This window comes from Macaca thibetana, chromosome 15 (genome assembly GCF_024542745.1).
Source record: "Macaca thibetana thibetana isolate TM-01 chromosome 15, ASM2454274v1, whole genome shotgun sequence".
Classification (NCBI taxonomy): domain Eukaryota; kingdom Metazoa; phylum Chordata; class Mammalia; order Primates; family Cercopithecidae; genus Macaca; species Macaca thibetana.
Window position 1 is genome coordinate 27568043 of NC_065592.1, and position 24602 is coordinate 27592644.

Sequence of the window (24602 nt, forward strand, 5' to 3'; positions counted from 1 at the left end):
ATTTACCTTATCATCTGAGTATTTATGTGTATGTATGTATATACATATATAATATATACACTACCTATATTTGTGTATGCGTGTGTATGTATATTTATTTTCCCCCACCCCCAAACCACTTGAGTAAGTTGCAGATATGATGTCCCTTTATGTCTAAATTAATCATTGTGTATTTACTAAGAACAAGGACATTCTTACTAAATACAGTTTAATTATCAAAGTTAGGAAATTAACATCTATACAATCCTTTAATCCATAGACTTTTTGTTTTTCGAGATAGTCTTTCTCTGTCATCGAGGCTAGAGTGCAGTGGCATGATCATAGCTCATTGTAGCATTGACCTTGGGCTCAAGTGATCCTCCTGCCTTAGCCTCCAAAGTAGCTAGACTGTAGGCAAGCAACACTACATCTGGCTTTTTTTTTTTTTTTTTTTTTTTTTTTCCCCATTTTTTGTGGAGATGGAGTCTTGCTGTTTCAACCAGGCTAGTCTCAAACTCCTGGGCTCAAGTGATCCTCCCACCTCAGCCTCCCAAAGTGCCAGTTGTGAAAATAATGTCTTTTATGACAGAATTTTTTTCTGGTAAAGATCCAAACAAGTATCAGGCTAATTTATTTGTCATGTCTCTTTCGAGTCATTTAATTCAGAACATTTCTTTATTCTGTGTCTTTCATAACTTTTTTTTTTTTTTTTTTTTTTTGTGACAGGGACTTATTCTGTTGTCCAGGCTGAAGTGCAGAGATGCAATCATAGCTAACTGCAACCTCAACCTCCAGGGCTCAAGTGATCCTTGTACCTCAGCCTCCTAGGTAGCTGGGACTTCAGGCACTTGCCATCATACCCGGCTAATTTTTATTTTTATTTTCTTGTAGAGACAGAGTCTCACTGTGTTGCCCAGGTTGGACTGTTGGATTTTTGAAGAGATTAGGGAGGATATTTTTTGTAGAATGTCTTTCAATATAGATGTCTGGGTTTTCCTCATCGTTGTATACATTTTTGAGCAGAAATACTACAGAAATAATTTTGTCTTTCCTACCTCATTACATTAGGAGACACATGATGTTAATTTATCCTTTTTCTTGTGGTGTTAGCTTTGGTCACTTATTAAAGTGGTCTTGCAGATTTCTTCCCTGTAATGTTACTATTTTACAATTTTTCCCTTTATAACGAATTTACTGATTGAGATGGTAAATACCCTGTTCTTACCACCACTTTTCACCTTTTCTTTTTCTTTTTCTGTTTTTTTGAGACTGAGTCTGGGTCTGTCGCCCATGCTGGAGTGCAGTGGTGTCATCTCAGCTCACTGCAAGCTCCGCCTCCCGGGTTCACGCCATTCTCCTGCCTCAGCCTCCTGAGTAGCTGGGACTACAGGCACCCGCCACCACGCCTAGCTAATTTTTTGTATTTTTGGTAGAGACGGGGTTTCACCGTGTTAGCCAGGGTGGTCTTGATCTCCTGACCTCGTGATCCACCTGCCTCTTCCTCCCAAAGTGCTGGGATTACAGGTGTGAGCCATTGCGCCCAGCCTACTTTTTATTTTTCACATCTGTTGCCAGAATTATTTGTTACTCTGATGGTTGCCATGAGGTAATTTGCTAATTCCATCATTTCTTCTACCTTTATTAGCTAGCATTTTATTATAAAGAATGTTGTTCTCAGCTGGGTGCGGTGGCTCACACCTGTAATCCCAGCACTTTGGGAGGCCGAGGCGGGTGGATCACTTGAGGTTGGGAGTTCAAGACCATCCTGGCCAACATGGAGGGGAAGCCCTGTCTCTACTAAAAATACAAAAAGTAGCCAGGCATGGTGGCACGTTCCTGTAGTCCCAGCAAGTAGCAGGGCTGAGGCACGACAATTGCTTGAACCTGGGAGGCGGAGGCTGCAGTAAACCAAGATCCTGCTACTGCACTCCAGCCTGGGTGACAGAGCAAGACTCCATCTCAAAAAAAAAGTTTTTCTCGACTGAGCATAGTGGCTCACACTTGTAATCCCAGCACTTTGAGAGGATGAGGTTTCTTACCATCGTCACTTTCATTCATTTATTTCACATCGATAAGGACTCATAGATTCTTATTTTATTCTACAGGTTATATTTCCTACTATCGTTTTTCATTTTATGTTCAAATTGTCCCTGATTTGGCCAGTAGGAGGCCGTTCACACTGGCTCTGTGGCCTTTTGACATGCCACTGTCATAATTGGAGCACTCCTTTCTTTCTGGCACTGGATATTTCAGATCTTCTTTACCCAACCTGGTGCTGGAATCAGCCATTTCTTCAGTGAGCCCTAGTTTCTTTTAGGGGAAAATGATATTTAAAAATCAATACCTAAACATTAGATGTGCTCATTGATAATAGGGCATAACTAAATGGACATGACTAGGACGTGTGTCTATGTTTGCTTCATAAATATATATTTCTCTGTGTGTGTGTATTTTAAAAAGCAAATTTTAACTGAAAACCCCAATTCCAATCCAGCACGCTTTACAAATTGGTAACTCTCCAAGAATAAGAAATCTGATTCCCATTATCCTTAACATGTTTACCTATTTGCTCAATCTTAGATTACACAGAAGTGGTTTCGGAATTGCAAACACATACTACCAACTTGATTTTTTGTTTGTTTTTGTCTTTGTTTTTGAGGCAGAGTCTCACTCTGCCCAGGCTGGAGTGCAGTGGCACAATCTGGGCTCGCTGCAGCCTTTGCCTCCCAGGTTCAAGCAGTTCTCATGCCTCAGCCTCCTGAGTAGCTGGTACTACAGATGTGCACCACCACACCGGCTAATTTTTTTGTATTTTTTGTAGAGACAGGGTTTTGCCATGTTGGCCAGGCTGGTCTTGAACTCCTGACCTCAAGTGATCTGCCTGCCTCGGCCTCCCAAAGTGCTGGGATTACAGGTGTGAGCCACTGCGCCTGGCCGAGCTTGATACTTACAAGACTTATTTTTCTGGGCATTGCTATATTGGTCTAGTTGTCTCCTTTTGTCATTACCAGAAGTCTGAATCTCTTCTAAAGTCTTCTTTATCTTACTCTTCTTCAAGACTATCTTGGCAATTTTTGACTATTTGTATTTTTTAAGCATTTTAAGATCAGCTTGTTGAGTTCCAAAAAAAAAAAAAAAAGGCAGCAGCAGTAGCTCTTGGGGTTTTGATTGGGATTACATTGAATTTACAAATGAGTTAGAAGATAATTGACATCATTATGATAGAATCTTCCAGTCTTTGAACATTGTGCATCTATCCGTTCATTTAGACTTTTTTTTTTTTTTTTTTTGAGACGGGTTTTGCTGAGTCACTTAGGCTGAAGTGCAGTGGTACAATCATGCTTCACTGCAACCTTGACCTCCAGGCTCAGGCAATCCTCCCACCTCAGCCTTCTGAATAGCCAGGACTACAGGCATACATCACCATGCTCTGCTAATTAAAAAAAAAATTTTTTTTTTTTAGAGATGGGGTCCCTCTATATTACCTAGATTGGTCTAAAACTCCTGGTCTCAAGTGATCTCTGACCTCTGCTTCCCAAAGCACTAGGATTACAGGTGTGAGCCACTGCAGCCTGGATGTTTGTTAATGTCTTTCAGTAAAGTTGGGTGACTTTTCTCCTTAAAGATTTGCACATGTTTTTGTTGAATTTATTCCTGATAATTTTTTTTTTTTTTTTTTTTTTTTGAGACAGAGTCTTGCTCTATTGCCCAGGCTGGAGTGCAGTGGCGTGATCTCGGCTCACTGCAACCTCTGCCTCCCAGGTTCAAGCAATTCTCCTGCCTCAGCCTTCCGAAGCCGAGAGGCACATGCCACCATGCCTGGCTAATTTTTTGTATTTTTAGTAGAGGGGGTTTTCACAGTGTTAACTAGGATGGTCTTGATCTCCTGACCTCGTGATCCGCCTGCCTGGGCCTCCCAGAGTGCTGGGGTTATAGGTGTGAGCCACCGTGCCCGGCTATTCCTGAGAACTTCTTACTTTTACTTCTATTTTACATGGCATAGTGTGGTGTCTAGGAACCATACTTTTTGTATTCTGATTCTAGACCTATTATTTATGAGCTGTGTAATCTTGGGCAAGTTACTTAACTACTCTGCATTTCTCTTTCTTTCTGTGTGTAATGTGTAACCGTTCTTAACTGGTAGGGTTGTGAAGATTAAATGTGCTCATCATGTACATGAAGAGTTTAAAATGATACCTAACATAAGCCCAATGTAAGTTTGAAGTATCATTATTGTTTTCTTTTCTAACTGTTGGTAATACAGAAATGCAACATTGTTATCTCTTGATTTTGTAACTCAGAAACCCTGATAAACTCTTAAAAATTCCAATAATTTGCCTGTAGATTCTTTTTACATTTCAATATACACAATCATATCATCTACAGATAATGTCAGTTTATATCCTTTCTTCTAATCCCTGGGGCTTTTTTTATTTTTTGAGACAGAGTCTCGCTCTTTCACCCAGGCTGGAGTCCAGTTGCACAATCTTGGGTCACTGCAACCTCTGCCTTCCGAGTTCAAGCAATTCTCATGCCTCAGCCTCCTGAGTAGCTGGGATTACAGGTGCCTGCCACCACGTCTAGCTAATTTTTTGTATTTTTAGTAGAGATTGGGTTTCACCAGGTTGGCCAGCCTGGTCTCAAATGCCTCACCTCAAGTGATCCACCCACCTTGGCCCCCTAAAGTACTGGGATTACAGACAAGAGCCACCACACCTGGCCTAATCCCTGGGACTTTAATTCTTTTTCTTACTTAAATAAGATAGACCTAACTTCTAAAATTAATATAGAAATGGAAAAAGAAAGCATTTAGAATAGAGCTGCTGAAAACTTTTTTTTTTTTAAAGCTGTAAGACTTAACATGGAGCTGCAGTAATCAAACCAGTTTGGTAATGTCAGAAGGATAAATATATAGATTAATGGAGCATATGAGAGAGACTAGAAATAGATCCACAGATGTAGTCAATTGATTTTCAACAATGTTGCCAATCTAATCCACTAGGGAAAGGTAAAATCTTTCAGTAAGTGGGTTTTGTACAAGTGGATATTGGTATTGGGGATAAAAAGTATTAACCATTATCCTGTGGCATACTGACAAATTAACTTGAAATGGATCTTAGTCCTGTATGTAAAATTTGTTGTGTGGACCTGTAGTTCCAGCTATTCAGGAGGCCAAGGTGGAAGGATCACTTGAGCCCGGGAGTTCTGGGCTATAATGTTCTGATCGGATGTCTGCACTTAAGTTCTGCAGCGATGTCGTGACTTCCCAGGAGAGGAGGCCAACAAGGTTGCCTAAGGAGGGATGAACTGGTCCAGGTCAGAGGAGGTCACAACTTCCATGTAGATCCCTAGTGGTATTGTGCCTGTGAATAGCCATTGCACTCCAGCCTGGGCAACACCAAGACCCTGTCTCTTAAAAACAAATGCACTTATACCTATAAAATTTCCAGAAGAAGACATAGGAGAAAATCTTTGTAACCTGGAGATATGCAAAGTTTATTAGACCACAGAAAGCACAGATCGTAAAAGGAAATAATTTACGTATTGTACATCATAATTTTAGTGCTCCAGTGTTTGAAAGATACATCAAGAAAACCAAAAGGCAAACATCACTCACTCCAAGTTGGCAAAACCTCTGGCTCCTACCTAGCGTGGTGATTTGTGAAATTTAAAAATGTTGCTGGGTGCAGTGGCCAGCACACCTGTAGTCCCTGTTACATGGGAGGCTGAGGCAGGAGGATTGTTTGAGCTCAGGCTTGAGTGCGCTCTAACCAAGCCTGTGAATAGCTGCTGTACTTCATTTTGGGTAACACAGTCAGACCCCATCTCCAAAAAATATATAAATAAATTAATTAAAATGTGATTTACTGTTAAACACAAATGTTCATAGCAGTTTTATTTATAATAGCCAAAATCTAAAAGTATTCTACTAACAGGTGAATAGATAAAAGTGGTCCTTCTATGTAGTCAAATCCTATTCAGCAATAAAAAGGAATAAAGTAGTGATAAAGGCAAAGGGATTATGCTGAACAAGAGAAGCCAGACGGAAAGGAACACCTATTGTATAATTCTGTTTGTATGTATTTCTATAAAATGCAAACTAATCTATAGTGTGAGAAAGATCAGTGGTTGCCCAAGGACAAGGTTTGGAGAGAGATAGATAGCAGAGGGACATGAGAAAATTTTCAGGAATGATGTGAATATTTGTTATCTTGATTGTGATGATAATTTCACATGCTTTAAATATACAGTCATGTGTTCCTTAACCACAGGGATACGTTCTGAGAAACGTGTCATTAGGTGGTTTTGTTGTGTACTTAAACAAACATAGATGTTATAGTCTACTATACACCTAGACTGTATGGCATGTTACCGTAATGAATACTATAGGCAACTATAACATATGATAAGTATTTGTGTATCTAAACATAGAAAGGGTACAGTAAAAATACAGTATAAAAATAAAAATGGTACACCTGTATAGGGCACTTCCCATGAGTAGAGGTTGCAGGACTGAAAGTAATATTTTTCTTTCCTTAATAATAAATTAGCCTTAGCTTGCCCGGGCATGGTGGCTCACACCTGTAATCCCAACACTTTGGGAGGCCGAGACAAGTGGATCACTTGAGGTCAGGAGTTCGAGACCAGCCTAGCCAACATTGTGAAACCCCATCTGTACTAAAAAATACAAAAATTAGCTGGGCGTGGTGGAGGGCTTCTGTAATCCCAGCTACTCGGGAGGCTGAGGCAGGAGAATTGCTTGAACCCAGGAGGCGGAATCTGCAGTGAGCCCAGATTGTGCCACTGCACTCCAGCCTGGGCGACAGAGTGAGACTCAGTTTAGAAAAATAATGATAGTAAATTAAATAAATAAATAAAATAACCTTAGCTTACTACAATTTTAACTTGATAAACTTTTTATTTTTAACTTTTGACTCTTTTGTGATAATACGTAGCTTGAAACACAAGCACATTGTGTACAAAATATTTTTTGTTTACAAGGTGTTCAAAAATGTTTTTTCTTCATATCCTTATTCTGTGAACTTTTTTCTATTAAACTTTTTTCAACTTTTAGTTTTTTATTAAAAACTAAGACACCTACACACGTTAACCTCAGCCTACGCAAGGTCAGGACTGTCAATATCACTGTCTTCTACTTCTACATCTTGTCCCACTGGAAGGTCTTCAGGGACAGTAACATGCATGAAACTGTCATCTATAATGACAATACATTCTTGTGGAAGACCTCCTGAAGGACCTGCTTGAAGCTGTTTTACAGTTAAGTTTTTTAAAAAAAACAAGTAGGAGTACCCTGTAAAATAACAATAAGAAGTATAGTATAGTATAGTATAGTATATATAATAAAAGTATAGTATGTATATAAACCAGTAGCATAATTCTTTATTACCAAGTATTATATACTGTACACAATTTTATTTTCTGTACTTTTATATTACTGAGTTTGTTTATGCCAGCATCACTACAAACATATGAAGAATATGTTGCACTACAGTGTTACAATGGCTATAACATTACTGAGCAATAGGAATTTTTCAGTTCCATTATAATCATATGGGACCACCATTGTATATGTGGATCGTTATTGACCACTGAGCATGACAGTATATCAAAACTCATCACATTGTACACAGATATACATAATATATTACATATACATGTATATATGTACATTGTATTGTGTGTAAGTTAGAAAAGAAATGAAGTCAAATCATTTTACTCTAATGCTGAGTACCCTCCAAAGGTTTCTATTTCTTTCAGAGTGGATGCCCCCATCTTTACATTGGATTACAAGGCCCTATACCATCTTTTTTTCTTTTTGACAAATCTTTTTTCATGTCCCCCTACTTCATCCTTCTATCCCTCAATACTGATATCCCTATTGTTTATCAAACATATTAGGTATGTTCCAACCTCCAGATCGTTCCACTGGTTATTTCTTCTGCCTGGAGTGCTTTTCTTGCAGGTACACTGGGAGAGATATTTTTCATCTGCCTTCTTTGACCTGTGTTGACAAGCTCTTCCTCAGAACTCTCCTGATCCTTCCTTCCTTCCTTCCCTCCCCCCTCCTCCCTTCCCTTCCCTCTTCCTCTTCCTCTTCTCCCGTCCCATCCCCTCCCTCTCTTCTTTTCTTTTTCTTCTTTCTTTCTTTTCTTTCAACAGATCTCTCTCACTCTGTTACCCAGGCTGGAGTGCAGTGGTTCTATCATGCCTCACTGCAGCTTGGAACTCCTGGACTCAGGCAATCCTTCCACCTCAGCCTCCTGAGTAGCTGGGAATACAGGCAGGCACCACCATGCCTGACTAATTTTAAAATTTTTTGTAGAGAGGGGGTTCTCACTATGTTTTCCAGGCTTCTCTTGAACTCTTGGCCTGAAGTGATCCACCCACCTCGGCCTCCCAAAGTGCTGGGATTCTAGGTGTGAGTCACTATGCCCAGCCTGTTTTTTTCCATAGTAATTGTCACCTTCTTCCATACGATACAGTTAACTTATTGCATATTCTGTGTATTGTTTATTCTGTTTTTAATCTCTATTAAACTTTACCAGGGCAGACTTGGGGAGTAGGATGCCTATTTAGTTTACTAATATTTCCTAATTCCTGAAGCAAAGTAATCATGCAAACAATATTTGTTGAATAAATGTTTATTATTCTGTTTTTTCCACTACTGGTTTGAAGTTTAGCACTGTTTCTGTTTTTATCTAGATTTTTAACTTTCAAACATTTTACCAAAATCTAATGTTAATTAATAGCTGTACCTTTTCTTACATAATAGAAGAATATTAGGACACTTGGACTCCTTTTACCTCTTCCTACTGTGATGTTATTATATTTTTACATTATTTGACTTTAATCTTGCCATTTGTTATTATTGCTTTGTACAATCAGTATTCATTTAGATTAAACCATATATAACTTTAGGTTTTTCATTCCTTCTTGCAACTCAAGACAGGCCATCTGAAAACACTTATATTCTGCCTGAAAGATACTTTTTAGTATTTCACTTAGGGAAAGGTCTATGGTAACATATTTGAAGTTTTTATTTGCCCCAAAATATTTTTCTTTTGTTATCGATTTTAAGAGTTATTTTTGCTGAGTATAAAGTTCTAGGTTGACAGGTATTTTTTCTTTCAGCATATTAAAGATACCATTCGATGGTATTCTGGTTTCCTTTGTTGCTCTTAGAAAGTCAGTTGTCGGCTGGGCGCAGTGGCGCATGCCTGTAATCTCAGCACTTTGGGAGGCCGAGGCGGGCAGATCACAAGGTCAGGAGATCGAGACCATCCTGGCTAACACAGTCTCCACTGTCTCCACTAAACCCTGTCTCCACTAAAAATACAAAAAATTAGCCGGGCGTGGTGGCGAGCGCCTGTAGTCCCAGCTACTCGGGAGGCTGAGGCAGGAGAATGGCATGAACCTGGGAGGCAGAGCTTGCAGTGAGCCAAGATTGCGCCACTGCACTCCAGGCTGAGTGACAGAGCGAGACTCCGTCTCTAAAAAAAAAAAAGCCAGTTGTCAAGCTAACTACTGCTCTGTTTTTTCTGGCTATTCTTTAGGAATTTTCCTTTTTTTTGGTGTCCTTTTTCTTTTGTGTAGTTTCAGTATGATGTATTTGATGTATTCATTTAAGGATTTATTTTTATTCTAATTGGAGCTCATTGGGCTTCTTGAGTCAGTGAATTGTTTGTTATTTTCAGTGGTTCTAGAAATTATCCTTTCATGTATTTCCCCTTACCACTATTTCTCTCCTCTTTCTGGAGCTTTGATTAGACATGTTATACCCCCATACTGTCCTCAGTGTACCAAACTTACTTTCCTTTCTGGGCTGCATTTGGAATACTTTCTTAGGACCTAACTTTCAGTTCACTGATGACGCTCTTCAACTTGGTTTAATTGTTGTTAAATCAGTCCTGTAATTTTAGATTTTAGCAATTGTAGCTTTCATTTCCAGAAATTTTATTTGGTTCATTTTTAAAAAGTGTCTCCTGTACTACAGATATTTTTTTGTATGTCTTTTTTCAAACATACTATTTAAATCTTCATCTGCTTAATTTAGTATCTCAGACTTTTTGCAGTTTTCCTTCTGCTTAGATATTTCTGACTTTTTGGGGTTTTTTGTGGGGGAGGGTGAGGATGAGTTATTCACTTTACTTGGAGAATTAATTATGATTGTCCTTTGAGGCTTGGGATTAAGGTGTTTGTTCCTCCAGAGAGAATTTGCTTGCCTGCAACATTAAAGGCTCTATGTTCAGGATCATTTCAACCTAAATTCGCAGCTTGATTTTCCTTTGGACTTCCAAGAAATGTAAATTTGGGCTGTAAAGTTTTGTGAAAGCTTCCTGTCGGTTAGAACTTTTCAGGGGCTTTTCTCCCTTCTCTGCTAGTCACGAAGTAAACCTTCCTCATAGTCTTTTGAAGATGGTAGGACTAGAAGATAGGGTAGGTTATTTTCAGCTTATACTGATAGGTTAATGCAGTGAGAGTATCCTGTTGACTTCTCACCATGGGCTAACCCTGGTATTTGCTTCTGGCCTGCTACCCCATGAGCTGATCAAACCAAAGCTCAGTGTCACAGGGTTAGAGTTTGGGCCTAGTTACTCCTTATAATCTCGGCAGCTTTTAGGTTTTTTAAAGAAAGTCTTTATACTTGTTCATTGAGCATTTTTCTACAGTAAGGTTGATTTATATTAATTATTCTCCAATTTAGACATTAAGCTTGTTTGTTTAGGATTTTGCTATTTCAAATAACACTGTGATAAACTGATTTCATAGGTTAAAATATTATGTATTAATTCATATTGCCTTGGTTGCTATCATGGTGGTACATTTTCCAAATGTGAAGAATCCGTTCTTAGTCATTCAGATCCGAAACGTTTTTCTTAAAGGTTTGTGTAATTGCCTCATTCGGAAATGAAGATATGAATCCATTGTCTAACGGGTTACTTTGCTATATAATGTTTCTGTTTCTGCTCATTTAGGGAGTGTGGATTATATAGACACTTGAAAAATGCATGTTTTATCAAATTTTAGCAAATGTTCTAATTTTATTTTACATGGAAACAGTTATTTAAATTTGGTCTTGATAATTGTTTGCCAGTCCTTTTATGTATTTCTATTGAATGTTCTATGATAGTTATCTCAAAATCTTTCCTAATTTCTCTCAAATCTGCTTGCTAGAGCTCTCTCTCTGCTCACCCTTTCTGTAGCCATCTGTGTTAGCCACTTTGCTGTGCTTAACAACTACTCCCCCTCATCAGTGGTTGATAGAAATTAATGTTTATTTCTCTCCCATGCATCGGCAGCTGTGAATAAGCTCTTGCTGCCATCCTCCACTTGTCTTTTTTATGTAGGGCCCATGCTAAAGATCACTCCTTTTTGAGACATGGCATTCTTGTGGCAGAGAGTCAAGAATAAGGGAGCAGGTATAAACCTGTAATGCCACTTGAAGGCTCTGTGTGGAAGTAGTAACGTGTCATTTCCACCTTTCTTCTTTGGGAAAAACATAACATGATCAAGCCCAGTGTGAACTGCATGGAAATGTGTGCTCTTCCACCAGAAGGCATTGCAAGTCATGTTTGGCCAGTTATATAGAAGTGGACAAGTGAATATTGGCAACAATAATACAATATCCACCATCTCTCTCCTTATGTTTAACTTTGTTTTTAGCCTTTCTAGCATAGATGTTCATAATTGCTTGTGTCTATCTTGAGGTCTCTTTGTGAAGTCTTCTTTTGTGCCTTTAATATACTGTTTTCTGTTGTAAAAATGAATCATTTTACCTATGTATGATCTTGAGCTTACTTGTGTGTAAATTTAGCAAAGACAAAATCTTGTCTGTTTTGTTCAGACTCCTCACTAGAATGCTTAGCTTATGATATGCTCACAACATGTATTTGTTAAATGGATTTTACTCTCCCTTCTTACTTCATCAATTATTCTGTCAGTTTCTCTCATTTTTTGAATCTCAATGTCAATTCTCTCTGCTAATTCCCTGCAGTCTCTTGTGACTGTATTTTCTTGAATTACTGTAATTAGTTACATATTGAATAAATTATAGTAAATCTTTTTAATGAAGAAAATAAAATTATATGAGTTTTTAACTCCTGGCAAATAGAGCCTACATACTTGTGCCTATAAATATGGTCATCTCCCTATCATTAAAAAGCAAACTCCCCACTTTGAGGTTTGCAGTCCAACCTCTCACTATTTATATAATACCGTTGTTTACCTTTTTCATTTCTCATTCTCTGTGCCCTATATTGAAGGTCCTCCCCATCCCCCTTTGGAAACTGTTCCTCTAGATTCTGAAGTACTATAATTCCTTGTTTTTTTTCCTGTTTCTAAGGCTAGTCTCTTTCTCTTTTCTGTAGCATATTCCCTTTCCTTCTATTGCTTAAGTGTGCCTATACCCGCAGGCTGTATCTTTAGCCTTCTTCATTTCTTGTCTCCTGCCATTTTTAGTGGAGCTCTCATTTGTATGACTTTCACATTTATTTCTACACAGGTAATTCACAAATTTATGTGTTTACTTATAATAATCTGACTTTGCTCCCTTATTTCCACTTTTGGCCATTTCTATTTGAATATCTCATCATCATCTCAAATTTGATGTTTCCCCAAACCAAATTAATCATTTGTCTACTAAAACTGACTCTCCATTGGAACTGACTCCCGTTTTTGTTGATGATACACAGTCACCAGGCTTCTTAAAGGAAGGAGAAGACCAGCATTTGTTTAGCATTTAGTACACACTAAATACTGTGCTTCTTTGATTACATAATATCTGGCTAAGGTTTTACCTCCAGTGAAAACTTCTCTGACCAGTCACAGCGAATCCTCTGTGATCACTTCTTATTCCAGTTGTAATACATTTGAATTTGTACCATTCGACCCTCATCATGAATCTCCTATAATTCGTACTTTTAGTTTGTAAGCCTCTCAAAGGCAAGAATTTTAACTCATTTTTTAAAATCAGCATAGTTACTCCACAGATACAGATTTAATAACATTTAATAAGTAACTGATTTTTCATTATGAAATCTTGCTCTAAATAAGAGAAAGAATCTCAGGCTAGTCCAAAACTAAGTAACAGCTAAAGTGTACTCTTGGTCCTTGAACCCAATTGAAAGGGGTTAGCCTTTGGAAGTGGCAGAGGCTCTTAATTTATACATTAAAGATCACTTTTGAACAGATCTTTACTCGCTAACAGAATCTCTTTGTTAGTAATATACTTTCGTGGAGCCGTTTTATATTGCTTTCATAACCGTATTTATAGAAGGCAGTGTGTTTACTTTAGCTTCTCTTTCCCATTAGGTGCACCAGGTATAATTTCTTCACCATATGCAGGGGCTGCTGGATTTGCCCCAGCCATTGGATTTCCTCAAGCTACAGGTGATTCTTTTAAGTTGGATTTGAAATGACTTTTAATGAAGTTGTATATTTCCTGGGAACTTATCAAGATGAAGAATGTTACTATATTTGAAGAATTTACCATAAAGCATTACACATATCAGCTGTAGAAGTGTAGTGATTTGTATGATACATAGCTTCCTTGTTATTTACAAATTATTCTCTCTGGTCCCATTCTTAATTCCAATAATCCATTATGTGTTCTGCATCATTTTTGTTTGCTTTTGGCACAAATAACTGTAGGCTAACTACATTAAATAACCTTAGATTTGCCTTTCCAGTTGTTAATATAAAATGTTTAAGTTGCTTCTGTCTTTACTGATAAGCTTATCAATTATGTGTTGAACAGACCTGTCTTGTCTTTGGGCCTTCAATGCCTTTGACAGTACTCAACAAATATACAGTCATACTATACATTCACTATTCATCTTCAGAAAACCTTTTGTCATTAATGGGTTTTGAAGATTACCGTAGAGGGGTATGCATGCTGTTTATTTCAGGGGATGTATATTTTGTCTCTAGCTAATGGAGATAATTAAGAGATAGGAGTTGATTAATACTTTGATAATGACTCCCATTATTTTCCAAATAGTAAGCAAAATGAATTTGATTAGGGCATCTAAAGAAAACACTGAGGTTGGTGATTAGGGGAATGACAGAGTGGTAAGCCTATTCCATGTATTTCCACCTTAAACTGATTCGTGACTGTAACTACATTTTAAATTGCAACATAGCTGCTTTCTGGCAGTAATCTTTATATTCTAACCTTTGAATTCTGGGAATTTTAACTATTCTCTCTTTCTCTTTCTCTTTTTTTTTTTGTTGTTGTTGTTGTTGTGAGACAGAATCTCGCTCTGTCGCCTAGGCTGGAATGCAGTGGCGCAATCTCGGCTTACTGCAACCTCCACTTCCTGGGTTCAAACGATTCTCATGCCTCAACCTTCTGAGTGGCTGGGACTAGTAGCTGGGACTAGACGTGCATGCCACCACGCCCAGCTAATTTTTGTATTTTTAGTAGAGATGGGGTTTTGCCATGTTGGCCAGGCTGTTCTCAAACTCCTGACCTCAAGTGATCAGCCTGCCTCAGCCTCCCAAAGTGCTGGGATTAAAGGGTGAGCCACTGCACCCAGCCAGTAACTACTCTCTTTTAGATGGAGAGGATGGAGTTAACAGAAAGAGTGATATGAAGGTTGAGGTTTTAAATTTTACCATCTTGGTGGTTTTTAGTATATCTTAACATATATTTAATTAAGTGAATATTCTACCTGTCATGTTAAAAATATAGTTTTATTTATTTGAAGCTCCTCCAAGTTTAATAATTGGTGGACATTTTGATATGTTTTCCCTCATTTTGGATATTTCTTTTAGATATACTCTTTGTATAAATATTAAGTAATATTAAGAAAGACGAAAAGTGAATTAAAGAGGGCTTCTGACTTGATAAGACTTTTAAGCTGATAGAAGATAAACACACACACACACATCCTACAGTGTAGCTGAACTGTGCTCTTAGCTCATGTATAACAGACATACAAACAGCAAAAGTTATGCAAAAGTGTCAGGGTTGGACTGCTGGGGCATGGGAATATGTCATGTGAGGGCTATTGATTTTGTGCAATAGTATTCAGCCTGGGAATGTGGTCTGCACAGTTTTAAAATTCAGCAGTATGGGTGATGGTAGTTATGACCTTCTTAGATTGTCAAGCAGAATAGGCTGAATGTAAAATATATTATCATTTAATTACATGATATGTGGTAAAGTGGCCAGACTGTTTATTTTAAAGAATCATTAAATTAAGGAATTGGTTCATTTTGCATAAACTAGAAGTTTTACCTTAGACAGTTTTTAAGCTGAGAACACAATATAGTGGGAAAGTGTGCTGTTTTAAGTATAGTGTCAGTATTCTGGTGTTACTGAGCTTTCAGTATTTCCATAATACCTAGAGAAGTAGAGAGCTCAGAACATTTCTGCTACAAAAGAATATTGAATTTTGTAAATTTCTATTTTGGTCAAAATAATATTTATATAGCATTTTATATAGTCACAAAATGTTTTTCCCGTATAAAATGTCATATAGCACTACCTAGCATGCATGTTTTTGACTTCTGCTGAAGGACTTTAAAAAAATACACATCTGATTTTATGGTAGAAGTCAGTATGAATTAGGATATATCTATTGTAAGAAACAGAGGGAGTGTTTGTAGTTGACAGACCCTCTGAAAAGCCTAACAGCGTTAGGCTCAGTGAGTTCAGTTACTCTGCAGAGTACTGTGTGAATAATAGAGCACTAAGTATAATAATGTCTACAGATGAGGAGCTCAGCTTGCAGACAGACTGTGCAGGGCAGAAAACTGGCCTTCAGTATCTTTATGGTAGCTGTGACACATTTTCTTTCTGTATTTTTCCTGTCCTCTTTATTTACTTAAATTCTATCAAGTGTTACAATTCTTCAGATAATTAGAATATGAAATGCTTCTGGTATTTTTAAAAGGTCTATCAGTTCCAGCTGTTCCTGGAGCTCTTGGTCCTCTCACAATCACCTCCTCTGCTGTCACTGGAAGGATGGCCATTCCTGGGGCTAGTGGTATACCAGGAAATTCTGTTCTACTCGTCACGAATCTCAATCCTGATGTGAGTTGAAAAGTATTATATGTAAATAGTCTTTCAGGAGAAGGTATGGTAGCGCTTTTTTCTTTCTTTTCTTTCTTTTTTATTTTTATTTTTTTTGAGAAAGGGTTTCACTCTTTCACTCAGGCTCAAGTGTGGTGCTGCAGTCACTCACTACGACCTCTGCTTCCTGGGCTCAAGTGATCCTCCCACCTCAGGCTCTCAAGTAGCCAGGACTACAGGCGCCCACTACCACACCTGGCTAATTTTTTTATTATTATTATTCTTTTGTAGAAACAGGATCTTGCTGTGTTGCCCAGGCTGGTCTCAAGTTCCTGGGCTCAAGCGATCCACCCACCTCAGCCTCCCAAAGTGCTGGGATTACAGGTGTGAGCCACCATGCCCAGCCATGGTAACTTCTGATCCAGGGTTGTATTCACATTAAAATGCTTAAGTTTGTTTTAAGAACTTGTATTAAAATTCATCACTAGTATATACAGAAGAAGCATATAAAACCATGCTTTAAAATAAAAACAACTGTCATTACAGTATAAACTTATTTTCAAGTTTTCCTTAAATTATTGTCAGCCACTTATTTTGTGTTTTTACAGCTTATCACACCACATGGGCTTTTTATCCTATTTGGTAAGTTCATTTTTGCTATTTTAATATTGTCTACAGGTGTGAGTTAAGCACATTTCACTTATTTAGTAATATTTATTAATTACTTCTATGTGCCAAGTATTGTGTTGACACTGAGGATAAAACAGACTTAGTAAGTAGTTAGTAAGTAGCACATAAACTGAAATATATTTATAATATGGGAAATAGAGGTTTTGTAAAGGGAGTGTAATGCAGGGAGACCTAACCTAGCAGAGGGACTCAATAGAAATGATAGTTAAACTGACTTGTTAAACATGAGTGAGAATCAGCCGGCAGAAAGTGGGGGCAGTGCCTTCACAGAGGAGGGGAGAAGGGAGAGATGGGTCCTGGTACATGGAATTGAAGGAAGCCCAGTGGTGAGCATAGGCGAGCATAACAGAGACCTGGTAAAGGTGGACAGCTGCATAGGGTCAAAATCGTGAAGAGCTGTTGAAAGCTTTTTTAAGGAGTTTGGCTTTTACCTAAGAACAATCGGAAGCCATTGAACAGTTTTAAGGGAAGAGAGTGGCATAGTGCGATTCAGGTTTTTAAAATAGTCTCCAAACTTTCTAACAGCATGGAAATACGAGAACAATGAAATAAGCAATATTTACTATTTTAAAGATTTTTATTAATGAGTTTATTTTTCCATAAAAAGATTAACATTTAATGAACAGTATGATTTAATATGCTTTGATATTATTAAAAATCCTTGTTTTCGGCCGGGCGCGGTGGCTCAAGCCTGTAATCCCAGCACTTTGGGAGGCCGAGACGGGTGGATCACAAGGTCAGGAGATCGAGACCATCCTGGCTAACCCGGTGAAACCCCGTCTCTGCTAAAAAAATACAAAAAACTAGCCGGGCGAGGTGGCGGGCGCCTGTAATCCCAGCTACTCGGAGGCTGAGGCAGGAGAATGGCGTAAACCCGGGAGGCGGAGCTTGCAGTGAGCTGAGATCCGGCCACAGCACTCCAGCCTGGGCGACAGAGCGAGTCTCCGTCTCAAAAAAAAAAAAAAAAAAAAAAAAAAAAAAATCCTTGTTTTCATTTTGATTCAGTATTCCAAGGGTAGATTATTTTACTACTTGATTTTAATGTTTGTCATAGCTGAAGAAGATAAATCATAAAGATATATAATCTAAATGCAGGGGTTTCATTATTGCTGTACTTCAATAATTATTTCATTAATTTTTTCATGTAATCCACCAATGTTTGTCATGTTTTATCTAGAAAAGTTAGATTTTTTCCTCTTAAATCAGTGGATCTTGAAAACTGTTATATTTGAATATGTCTAACAAATAGAGTTAAAACTCACTGGTATGCTTCATTTGTAAGATTTTTAAAATAAGATAGAAAATTGTTTCCAAATTTTTTGAATGTGATAGTTTTAGAGACAGGATCTCACTCTGTTGCCCAGGCTGGAGCGCAAAGGCGTGATCATAGCTCACTGTAGTCTCAAACTCTTGGGCTCAAGCAGTCCTCCTCCCTCAGCCTTCCGAGTAGCTAGGATTATAAGTGCAAGCCACAGCACCTGGCTGATAGGTTTTTTTAAATGGAATTTTTTGAGATGTAATTTACAACCATACAGTTGACATGCTTTGGATTTACAACTCAAAAGATTTTTAGTAAATTCACAGTTGTGTGGCTATCACCACAGTCCAATTTTAGAAAATTTTCATTGCCCCAAAGAAATTCCTCATGCTCATTTGCAGTCACTATAAAACTTTTTATTAATGATTGATGTGTGTAATTTTCAGTAATAAAATCATGTATTAATAATACATTTTAATATGACTCTTTTCTAGCCAAAGCATGTTTCATACTAAAAGTAGTTAATTTCTCACTCATTTAATAAACAGCTGGGTGCAGTAGCTCATGCCTGTAATCCCAACACTTTGGGAGGCCAAGGCGGGAGGATTGGATTGTTCGAGACCAACCTGGGCCAGATAGTTGGACCCCATCTCTACAAAAAATAAACATCCACATTTTGTAAAACAAATTGTGGATGTTTAGTTTTTAAAGAATAGTTATGTCACCATCTAGTTATTTCTGAGAAGGGTAGCAAATTCGGAATACTTGTCTCTGTTTTAAATTTTTAAAGTGCCATTAGTATGATAATGATGCAGCTAGCAACTATTGAAAGATCTTTTTTTTTTTTTTTTTTTTGAGACAGAGTCTTTCTGTCACCCAGGCTGGAGTACAGTGGCACAATCTTGGCTCACTGCAACCTCCACTCCCAGGTTCAAGTACTTTTCCCACCTCAGCCTCATGAGTAGCTGGGACTGCAGGTGTGCGCCACCATGCCTGGATAAGTTTTGTATTTTTTGGTAGAGACGAGGTTTCACCATGTTGGCCAGGCTGGTCTTGAACTCCTGACCTCAAGTGATTCACCCACCTCGGCCTCCCAAAGTGCTGGGATTACAGGTGTGAGCCACTGTGCACTGCTGAAAGATCTTATTTTTATAATATTGATGATACTCTGTAGCACATAAACTGAAATATATTGTAATACACTGAATGAATAAATCAAGTGAGACTGGAATTGACAACTAAAACCTGTTGGCTTTAATTTTATCTATATATTAAAAATTCAAAAACTGTGGTTTTTTTATATTGGTTTATATAAACAGAGTAGTATAGATAAGAGTTGGATTATTATCTTTCCATACCCCAGTGAATCATTTTACCCGTCTTTTAGGATATGGGACCCACTTTGGGGAACACTAGGGTAGAAAAATCAAGGGTAATAAGATCATTTAGAATCAATTAGGTTGTGGTAGTCCCGGTATGAAATGGTGTTGATAGCTTTGATGGTAGTGAGGATTGGGAGAGGTGGAAAAATGTGAGAGATATTTACACCATAGAATCAATGGGTGCTGGTGATTGATTGGGTGGGTGTGAGGGTTTGAGGAAAGGAAGAAGTCAAAAGATGACTCCCAGGTGTCTGACTGGAGCAACTGTGTGAATGATGGTATTTATCTACAGCCTTAGTGAATACTGGGAGTGGGGAGAGGAAAGGGGGGATGAATCATTTTGGGACGTAATAAGTTTAGAGTGTTTATGGGTTGTCCAAGTGAAAAAGAGTAAGTACATGAATAGATCTGGAACTTGGAAGAGATAAAAATTTGCAAGTGTATATATGGAATTGCCAAGGGAGAGTTTATAGTATAAGAAATGCCTTCTTTAAGTGTATTAGTAAAATTGATTAAACACAACACAATCAGACATTAAACACAGTATTTTGTTTTGTTTTAATTAGGAGTCTATGGTGATGTACATCGAGTGAAGATTATGTTTAATAAGAAAGAAAATGCCTTGGTTCAGATGGCAGATGCAAATCAAGCTCAGCTAGGTACTAATGATTAATAATTAATAATAATGCGAACTTGCCCCTTCTGTTGCCCCTTCTGTTTCCTTCAAAATAAACAAACACAGCTAGTAGGAATATGATTTTGTAAAAGAACACCTCCTTGTGATAATGCCTTCATAAAGCATCTGTCTATATGTTAAGATTAAAAAATATTCATTACTCTTTTAAGTCTGAAGTTCATTTGTCTACTTGAACATATTGTTAATGTCTAGAGCTTTGACCCTAGGGTTTTTCCATTAAGTTTAATAAGCATGATTTGTTTTACTTATTTTCTTTATTTCTTTTCCTTCCAAATTAAGTTTTCTGTAACCATTGAGTGGCTTAAAAGTTTGGGCAAACTTTGTAATGATGATGCAAGAAAGGGTTCAATGGCTTCACTGTTAAAAAAGCTGTAAAGTTTTACTCAAAATTTCTTATAAAAATGCCTTGCTTGAGAGAAAACTAATATATTCAGTAACCATTTCATGAATACTTACTGTGTTCCAGGCACTCTGAAACTTCATAGCACTCTGCTCAGAAAATATTTTTTGTTTGTTTTAAATTGCTTTTCTTATAGTAAAATAAAGTCATTTAACATATCTCCTTAAGGGTTTTGGGGTTTTGAAACCCTTTTCACCCTCAAACTGGCAATACAGTTTTAAATAACTACATAAAAATAGTTTATGGTAATGTTGACAGATATTACTGAGAAATCTATCCTAATACTCGAACTTTAAAAATTTTCTTCCCATGCGCTAGCAATGAACCATCTAAGTGGTCAGAGACTTTATGGGAAAGTGCTTCGTGCTACACTGTCCAAACATCAAGCAGTACAGCTTCCTCGAGAGGGACAAGAAGACCAAGGTCTGACTAAGGATTTCAGCAATAGTCCTTTGCATCGCTTTAAAAAGCCAGGCTCTAAAAACTTCCAGAATATCTTTCCACCATCAGCCACTCTGCATCTTTCCAACATTCCGTATGTACCTAATAAGTTATTTATCACTTAGATGATTAATAATCTACAGTATGTGATTTGGGAGAGGTTAAAACCTCTGAAATTGTTCTAACCTAGCAGTTGTCCTGGTCTTTATTTGCCATCATGCCTTCAGAAGGTTATCTCCAATCCTACACTCTAAAATAGAAAGATACCTGTTTTAAAATTTTATTTCCAAATGGAGAATTCACAACTAGTTATTTTTCAGTTATAAAAAAGTCATAAAAATAATTTTAGGCAGAAGTATTCCATTGGCACATATTTGTCCATCCCTTTGAAGAAGTAATGACTCTTATGTTAACCAATATAACAAAATCAAATAAATTGTGTATCTAAGAATTTGGTAAAAATGGATTTTGTACTTTTTATGTACAAGCTGTAAAGCCATAGATAATTACTTAAAAGCTAAAATTTATTTTCCTGTAGCCACTGTACAGGTCTCTTTATTAACCAGTGTTGTATGTGTGCTTTAGTTATCTTCAAACTCAGGGATTGACAACCTGTAGCCTGTGGCTGTTTTTGTATGGCCTATGAGCTAAGAATGATTTTTACGTTTTAAAATGGAAGCAAAATATTTTGTGATACGAGAAAATTATATAAAATTCAAATTTCACCTTTTATAAATTTTCATGTAATATAGCTGTACTCATTCACTTTCATGTTATTTATGGCTGCTTTTGAGCTACAGCAGCAAAACTGATTAGGTACAGCAGAGACGATATGGCCCATACAGCTTAAGATATTTACTGTCTGGCCCTTTAAAGAAAATACTTGGCAATCTCTGTCCTAATTGTTGAAGTCCTTAATCTACAAAAATGGCAGTTTTGTTCATGGACTTTGGAAATTGTTAAAACAACAACAAAAAAATGGCAGTTTTGTATAATTTGAACTAATACATAAAGGGGGATAAGCTTTGGAAAAAAGATAAAAGCTGCGGGGGATGTGTGTGTATGTGTGTAAAAATTGAAAAACTTGAAGGTGTAGAGAGGGGTGAAGTCTGGAACATTATTGAGAATGAGAATGGGAAGTGAATAGGAATAGAGAATAATTATTCAGAAGAATGTGAATATCCAGCCTCCCTGCTGGTCTCCAGTTAGGCTACATGGAGAAACCTTGAATCCAAGTTGGGCAATGGATCAAACCTCATACCAGCCAGGAAACTGGTAGAGTCAAGGGAAAAAAAAAAAAAGATTACATGGACCAAGAAATTTAGCAGCTCGTTACGGTGGAGTGTAGGGTAAATGGACAACAATTAGATACTGAGGCAGGCACCTGTCATCATTAGCTTTTAATTTTTTTTTTTTTTTTTTTTGAGATGGAGTCTCGCTCTGCCGCCCAGGCTGGAGTGCAGTGGCCGGATCTCAGCTCACTGCAAGCTCCGCCTCCCGGGTTCACGCCATTCTCCTGCCTCAGCCTCCCGAGTAGCTGGGACTACAGGCGCCCGCCACCTCGCCCGGCTAGTTTTTTGTATTTTTTAGTAGAGACGGGGTTTCACCGTGTCAGCCAGGATGGTCTCGATCTCCTGACCTTGTGATCCGCCCGTCTCGGCCTCCCAAAGTGCTGGGATTACAGGCTTGAGCCACCGCGCCCGGCCAGCTTTTAATTTTTTTTAATTAATAGATTTTTTTTGAGACAGAGTCTCCCTCTGTTGCCCAGGCTGTAGTGCAGTGGTATGATCTCAGCTCACTGCATCCTCTGCCTCCCAGTCTCAAGTGATCTTCCCACTTCAGCTTTCCAAGTAGCTGGAACTACAGGTGTAGGCATGCCCAGCTAATTTTTTGTATTTTTTTGTAGAGACAGTTTCACCATCTGCCCAGGCAGATCTCTAACTCCTGAGCTCAAACAATCTGCCTCCCACAGTGTTGGGATTAGAGACATGAACCACTGTGCCCAGCTTTGTTGTTAGCTTTTTAAATATATCACATCATGCAGGAGCTGGACTCTAGTTGCAACCTACAGAGGACATGTAGGAAGGAGAGGAAAGGATATTATTCTTTCAAGTTCTGGGTACTGTACTGGTGCTTTACACATGTTGCCTCATTTAATCTCTATAACAACCTTTTTTAAAAAACATTGTGATAAAATACACATAATGTAAAAATTACAGTTTTAACTATTTTTAAGTGTACAGTCCAGTATACATTCACATTAAGTACTTTACACATTATTTTGCAACTGTCACCTCTGTCCCTCTGTAGAACCTTTTCATCATCCCAAACTGAAACTCTGTACCCATTAAGCAGTAACCACCTTTTTCCTCCTAACTCCCAGCTCCTGGTATCCACTATTCCATGTTGTTGTTGGCATTATTATCCATAATAACCTTTGAAGTAAGGTCAGTATTTTCATTGTATTAATGAAACTGAGATTTAGGTTAAATAATTTACTCAAAGTGATATACAAGTGAGTGAGGAATAGAACGTGAACTCAGGTCTGTTTTCCTACAGAGCTAATGATTGTTCTGCCATACTGTCCTCGTTGGCAGTTGTGAGATGAATCTACTTTTAGTCAGTTGACTGTCATGTGATAGACCACTATATTAGTTATGTATGGCTGTGTAACACATCACCCCAAACTTAACAACTTAACGCAGTAGTAAAGGTGTATTATCTCATACTGTTACTGCGAGTCAGGAATCTAGAAGTGGCTTAGCTGGGTGGCTTTGGCTGAGTCTGTCATAAGGTTCCAATCAAGATGTGAGGCAAGGATGTGGTCATCTGGAGGTAAAGGATCCATTTCCAAAATGGCTTAGTCGTGTGCATGTTTGTTGACCAAAGGCCCCGGTTCCTTGTCATGGGGACTTTTCCATAATGTCTTGATGGTGTCCTTCCAAAGCTGATGATTCAGGAGAGGACATAGTGGAAACCACAATGTCTCTCGGCTTCAGAAGTCACACATTGTCATTTCTACAGTATCCTAAGTGTTTACAGAGGATACCTCTGTTTTCTATGGGAGGGGAATAAACAAGGGCATGAATATAAGCAGGCAGGAATAATTGGGGGCCACCTTAGAGCCTGGCAGCCACATACATTCAGAATTACCCTGCAAACAGTTGAAAATGTGGAACTCCAGACTGTAGCAGACAAGTCAGAGCTGGGAAACTTTGGAAGTACTACAGTTGATTACTGAAGCCAGTGGTATGACTAATAAGAATAAATATAGATTCCAGGCTCAGCTACATTTAAAAGAAAAAAGAATATAGAAAGATTTTTCTTGCCCTTTATATACCTGCGCATGTCTTTTGCAAGGATTGAGACAAAATTCCATTGCTTGAGGATACATGTCAGTTTTTGAACATCTTTCAGGGAACTTCCAAATCAAGTCTTTGTCATATGGTTTAGTAATTCTGTTTGAAATGTACTTTAGAGATTTGATGATTGCAAGAGTTAATCTGCTTCACTTGAGAATGGGGCCCAGGTAGTTGACTCCCTCTGATGTTTTCACAGCCCTTCTGTTACAGTGGATGATCTGAAGAACCTTTTCATAGAAGCTGGATGTTCAGTGAAGGCTTTTAAATTCTTTCAGTAAGTCTTTGCTTTCAAGAAATACATTAAAATTATTTAATATGGTATGCAAATTTTAAAGGTAGTTCAGTGAAGTCTTC

General features: G+C 37.9%; 1 protein-coding gene across 10 annotated transcripts in view; it reads left to right on the top strand.

Moving 5' to 3' along the window:
- PTBP3 (polypyrimidine tract binding protein 3) overlaps positions 1-24602 on the top strand; it is a 115943-nt gene that overhangs the window by 85855 nt on the left and 5486 nt on the right. For all 10 annotated transcript variants that reach the window (XM_050761005.1, XM_050761007.1, XM_050761014.1 and 7 more), the window contains 6 exons: positions 13312-13389; positions 15900-16039; positions 16627-16660; positions 19915-20007; positions 20764-20980; positions 24445-24522. In XM_050761005.1, the coding sequence (XP_050616962.1) occupies positions 13312-13389; positions 15900-16039; positions 16627-16660; positions 19915-20007; positions 20764-20980; positions 24445-24522 (640 nt within the window). The remainder of the gene's footprint in view (positions 1-13311; positions 13390-15899; positions 16040-16626; positions 16661-19914; positions 20008-20763; positions 20981-24444; positions 24523-24602) is intronic.